This window comes from Lactuca saligna, chromosome 6 (assembly GCF_052625555.1).
Source record: "Lactuca saligna cultivar CGN05327 chromosome 6, ASM5262555v1, whole genome shotgun sequence".
Taxonomy (NCBI): Eukaryota; Viridiplantae; Streptophyta; class Magnoliopsida; order Asterales; family Asteraceae; genus Lactuca; species Lactuca saligna.
In genome coordinates this window covers 35,182,320-35,188,361 of record NC_136422.1, presented here as the reverse complement: position 1 = coordinate 35,188,361, position 6,042 = coordinate 35,182,320, and the positions used below count along the sequence as shown (strand labels likewise).

The 6,042-nt window shown below is 34.6% G+C and overlaps 1 protein-coding gene across 1 annotated transcript; it reads right to left on the bottom strand.

Moving 5' to 3' along the window:
* Positions 1-3,700: 3,700 nt before the first annotated feature.
* LOC144999632 (alpha/beta-Hydrolases superfamily protein) lies at positions 3,701-5,804 on the bottom strand. The gene is made up of 2 exons (XM_078958757.1): positions 5,078-5,804; positions 3,701-4,142 (listed from the first exon to the last, which is right to left on the bottom strand). Exons 1-2 carry the CDS (start codon positions 5,767-5,769, stop codon positions 3,836-3,838), a joined length of 999 nt encoding a protein of 332 aa, XP_078814883.1. The 5' UTR covers positions 5,770-5,804; the 3' UTR covers positions 3,701-3,835.
* Positions 5,805-6,042: the final 238 nt, after the last annotated feature.

Here is a 6,042-nt window from a genome sequence, read left to right as displayed (position 1 = left end):
CTAAACTCAAGAAAACAAAGTAAAAGTTTCGAGTACCAAACATTTAGCAAGAATCAAGAGCAAAAAGATAATGTTTTAAAGTTCTTCAAGTGCTCAAAAATCTCCCAAAACTCCAGATAATTGACCAATTTTCGGATGTGAAGAAGTGTGCAAAAGATGCACACCAACCTTCCTCAAAACACACTCAAGGTAAAATCCCGATATTGCCCCTACAGGAAGTCATGCGGGTCGTGTGACTTTTGGCTTAATTCCTATGCAGGTCGCATGAACTGGTTGAGAATGAGTCACATTCCTTTATTGGGCCTGCACTACTTTAGCCCACCGATCCACTTCTTCTCCCTTAGATTGTAGCCCATGATTCTTCATTATTTCTTTAATTTAAGCTTAATTTATCTTCTCCAAATCCTCTAAAACTCGCATACTTGACCGATCAATCAATTCTGCAAACTTAAATATTTATTCCATCTTCTTCTAAGCTCAAGCCCACATTTCTTCAATTCCTCATTTCACCAACAAGTCTACTTTAGTATCATCTCCACAAAATTCATCAAGCCTATGATTATTCGATACTTGAGTCCAATTGAATCCCACAATCCTGAAAGACTAGAAAGAACGTGATTAAAAATAAAACAATAATAATAAAAATAGAAAATATGCATAAATACTAACTAAAATGAGATGATTTAAGCTAAAATAAACTAGGAAGCTTTGAAAAGAATCAATCTCGTTTATTACCAAAAATCCCGAAATCAATGTGCATATGAAGAAATTAATGCATTTTGAAGCTATAAACATGGTTTTAGTTTTTTATACTTGATCTTAAGTGTTAAGGGAACAGAAAATCTCGTTATTAACAGGTTTTAGGCGAAATAGAGGCTGGTAGAGACAATTCCGGCCTCCACATCATTGATAACGAGCCATGGATGATACAAGGGGATGAATAACACATTGAACGTACCTTGAATTGGTATGTAGAAGGAAGAAACGAGCTCACAATCACTTTTATTTTCATGAAACCCTAATTGACACTTATTCTTTCACAACCACATGTCTCTCGGGATTATAAGCTAAAAGGGAAGAGAAAGGTTTGATCGGTTAGTGGGAATGGTATGCAGGATGTTAGGAACAAAAACTTTCAAAGGGATCGAGATTTAATGACCTAAAAGTGGTAAACGACATTAAGAGGAAAAGTGACCCGATTTGTCACACCGAAAACAAATCACCTTAGATTGGCTATTTTCCTATTTTTTCGATTTTTGTCACAACAACAATTACAATTTTTGCAATTGTTGGAATCGGGTTGAGTTAAATAGGAATTTGACTTGTGGTGATTGGGCTTACCCCTTTGTGATACCTGATTACATGATTTAGGCCCACTTAATCCGTTAGACCCACTAAGCATATTCACATTATTAGACCAATTAGGACCCTTCCTCTGCGATCCTTTCTGATACTTCCGATTTGTAGTTTCACCATGGTTGGTGAACAGAACCTTCGTCTGATCCTTCTTGCCATTGTCTTCCTCCCTAATCCGATATTCGTACGCCTTTAATCACCCAACTACATCCTCGAATCCAATAGTTAATAGGTCTAAAACCTGTTCCAGCACTTTGCTCTCAGTAATGATTTGAGAAACTTCTTCACAAGCTTCGTCTCATCAATAAATTTTCCTAGGGCTGCCGATTTTGAGGCTAATCCGGAAAATTTTCCCACAAAATAGTCAATCGATTTTGAGTCAGACATCTTCAATTGGTCGAATTCAACCATCAAAGTTTGTAACCTATCCTTCACGTGGACAGAACCCACGTGCCTGGCTTTGATTATGTCCCATAGCGTTTTTGCAGAATCCACATGACCAATTTGAATAATCAAGCTCTCCGGTATAGCTTGATAAATCAGCCCAATCGCCAGATACATCTTTTCTTCGTTTTCTTATGTTCATGGATCAATAATGGTCCAGACCTTGTGAATTCTTAATATTAATTTCATCCTTAGTGACCAGACAGTGTAACTTGTTGAGTTAGGTATGGGATATGCTACAGTGGTTGACCCAATTGATGGGTTTTGGTCATAAGACATCCTATGTGCTCATACAAACCCTAAAGCTTGGATCTAGATTTCTCTATTGTACATGCAAGTTATCCAAGACTATAAACCCTAATTCTAGCATACATATAATCATATTAACATGAGAATAAGTTTATAGTGTTACCTTGATTGTTATGCAACAATAACAATCCCAAATCTCCTTGTATTGACTTTGGAATACTTAGAGTCACAAGTGTCACTCCTCTAATGATTCACAAACACCATAAGTAAGAGGATGAAGAGGAGAGAGGTTGGAGGCTACCAAAACGTGTAGAAACCCTAACAAGAAGCTTAGCCATGTTTTTGAGCCTTAAGGGGTCTTTATATAGTTGGGATATTAAGGTTATCTAACAAGGAAACCCTAATTTGGATGCTTAAGCCCTAAGCAACACATAGACTCCTTTTAATCAAGCCCTTGGACGATTTCCTTATGGGCTTCCCCATAGAATTCATCCAACCCTTGATACAAGGCAATCCATGGCCCAAATTGCAATTATCTTATAATTACAATTCCAGTCCCTTAAGTTTAATTAATCTCTTTTAGTCACAAAACTAATTACCAATTAATTATTGACTAATATTAATTAAACAATATGATTTCTCCTTTAACATATTATTCTCATAATATATTAATAAATCATATTTAATCCTTTCTCTCCATAATTCATCCTATCAAGTTGCTTTGGTGAAGGCAACCCAAAAGGACCATGCACCATCGGGTCAAGTACATACCAAAATAGTTATGGACTTAGACACTAATCCAACACCAATCTCCTTTACTCTCACCGGAGGAGGCCCTGTACCGTCTTCTACGTCTGACATATTGACCTAGCTCGTCAACAAGTAAACAACTCGATCTCTCAGCTTCTTAACTTAAGCTTTGATACCAATTAAAGTTTAGAAAACAAGAATGCAAAACAAATAACCAAAATAACTCTTTGATTAATCGGAAACTAACTTAAAACCGATGTTTTATAACCTGTTCTCATAATCATAAACCCGATTATAGACATGTGTATATAGCCTAACATACCAACTTGTATTAGACTAGAAAACTTATAACCAATTTGCTATAAACTAGATTGCTTGGTCTCTAAGTCCTCATTGACTTAGGATTCTAACACATATGAACACTTGCATGTTGTTTTAAAGAAAACATGAATGTATTATATAACATCCTAGTTGTGTGATCCATGTATTATATAAGTTAATTAAAAAAAAGTTAAATATAAAGTCAAAATATTTAACGATTTTGAATTTATAAGAAAATAAGAAAATAATGAATTACTCTACTGAAAATGTTTTTTATCTTTTAAATCTAAACAAATAATTTAAATAAATAAAAGAAATTAATGAAGATTTAATTTTGGAAAATTTGAAATTAAAAGATAAGTTAGTTAATGAAATTAATATCCATTTTCTATTGTATTTATTGCAATTATTACATTAAAATATTATATGAAATTTAATAAAATAAGAAAACCATAAAATTATAAATGGAATAAAAACTAATTTAAAATAACCACAAAATAACATTTAACAAAATGAATAAAAATATGAAAAGCGCAAAAAAAAAAAAAAAAATAAATAAATAAAAAAAAATAAAAAAAAATAAAAAAAATCTTCATTTATTATAATATATTCAATAATTAGAAATTACCATTCTCACATAAAACAAAGATTTGGTACATAAAGCGAACTCCACCTCACTGCATCGAAAGTTGGAAACTAATCCTACCCAACTAGGTTAACTAGAATGTTCAACTATGAAATCTTTAATTAGTTTAAAAACTGAATCTGAAACATCCGAATAAGGATCATTAGTAAAAAACCCATGTTGTTTGCCTTCGAATTCAATGTAGCATGCGGTTTTTCCAAGCTCCTTTAATCCATTCGCATATAATTTCACTCTATCCTTCATAATCTCATCTCCCCCGACGATTAAGAGTATTGGGTCAAGATTAATGGATTCAAGGCTTGGGCTTTTAGGTCCAAACGGGTTTGCAAATGGATGATCGGCCGTTATTCCCATCGGTAATGCCATTCTCCAAAACCTGTAATTTTCAATTTAGTTTTAAGAGCTTTTTCAAGAGTACGTAGCTTTTCATCCTGTTAGGGCAAATAAGCTCTTCACTATAAAATAACACACCACTAAAAAACCCCAAGTAAAAATCAATTAAAATAATATGAATTATTTGATAGCGTGAATCATGATAATGGATAATATGTTAATTTCAATATGGATCATTTAAGAAATGCATAAATATTCAATGAAAAAGAGAAGTCTACATCAAATCTTTATACCGAAAGAGACATGTTAGAGGACCCCATATCCCATCATATCCAATTACCAAAAATTAAAAGTCATTAAATACATGTAAACAAGCAGAAGATTCTAGTAATCAAGTCGAGAAAGAAAAACACATCATTGACTATGAAAAGATATTACAAGCACTAGGCACATGCGCCAATATTTTAGAGGGCCAATTAAAAGATGAATGACATCAAAGCTTAAAGTTATTTAGGTTGTTTAGAATCCATGAGTTTAATCCTAATGTGTATATGCACAAGGTTGATATACTCCCTTTGGTTATTAATTTGTTAATATGCTATTTGCTAGCTCGAAGTTAGAAAGTGTATGTTTATTTATATACGAATGTCTTAAAACATGTAAATTAGATAAAATTATTTATATAAAATACAATATGAATTTTAAATAAAAAATAACTAAGTCAATTTGTAAAATTATACAAAAATATTTTGTTAAACGTTTTTCATAATAACTTTTAGATTAAATTCCCAAAAACTCTTAGCCCAACATACCCTGTTTCTTGAAAAATTAGGAATACATTAATAAATATGTGATTAGGTTTTTAAAGTATGTTAACAAGATATTGTCATTAATTTGTACCAATCAAAAAATTTATTCTGTGAAAAAACATAATACTAATAATGATTTGATATGGGACGAGATTAGCATGAAACTTACGTGTCAAGAATATCCACGTTTAACCACTTTTCCGGCAAACCTTTCGCCTCCGAAATCGTCCTCTCCTTCCCACCAAAGAATGGCGCCAACATCACATAACCTCGTATCTTGACGGGCGTAAGCTCCGGCGAGCCGGATCCCAGCCGCACGGCCAAGTGGTGTGCTATGTTTCCACCGGAAGAGTCTCCGGTTATGAAAAAACGATCAAAGTCGAAAGACTCAACGGCATCACCAATCCACATATCAGCCGACTGATGACCATCTTTAGGGTTTATCGCCAGCGCTTGGAGCCACTTCAGAGCAACAAGAGAGTCATCCAAAGCTGCAGGGAGTCTATGCTCTGGTGCAAGACGGTAGTCAGGTGCGACCACAATGGCATGGAGTGCGGAGGAGAGGCGGAAGCAGCAGTTGTGGATATTTGGCCATGCAAACGACCCAACACAGAACCCACCACCGTGGAGGTAGTAAATGACGGGGAGTTTGGTGACGGAGGTGGTGGTGGATTTGGGTTTGTAGATGCGTAGGTGGAGGTCATGGAGTTTGTCGTAACAATAGTCTCTCCACACAACAGAACCGTCGTCTTTGACTTTGAAAGCAGTAAAGTCAATATTTTGGTGACGATGAATAGAACCGTCGCTAAAGATCTGAACGATGCCTTGACAGTCTTCAACAACATAAGGAAGAGACCCCATCTGTGTTTATTGAATAAGAGTAAATTACAAGAATCTGAATGGAGTATAAATAGAAGCTAGAAATTAAGGAGGCTGTGAGTAAAAAAGCTTTGAAGGGTGTTGCAGTCATTTTACAAACATACTATTATACATAGGAGTGTTGTGTAATGGTGTGATTGGTGAAATTTTGAAAAGGAACTTTGTTCGTTCGCAGCAATGATATCCAAATTGTCGTGTCATTTTCCAAAATAAGAAAGTAAGGCCGGTGGGTATCACGCCACCTCCACCACCTAT

Bases quoted from the DNA above. Each gene is read 5' to 3' on its own strand.
- LOC144999632 (XM_078958757.1), bottom strand. From the start codon at position 5,769: ATGGGGTCTCTTCCTTATGTTGTTGAAGACTGTCAAGGCATCGTTCAG. The intron at 4,143-5,077 runs GTAAGTTTCATG...TGAAAATTACAG, and splicing joins AACGTGGATATTCTTGACAC to GTTTTGGAGAATGGCATTAC.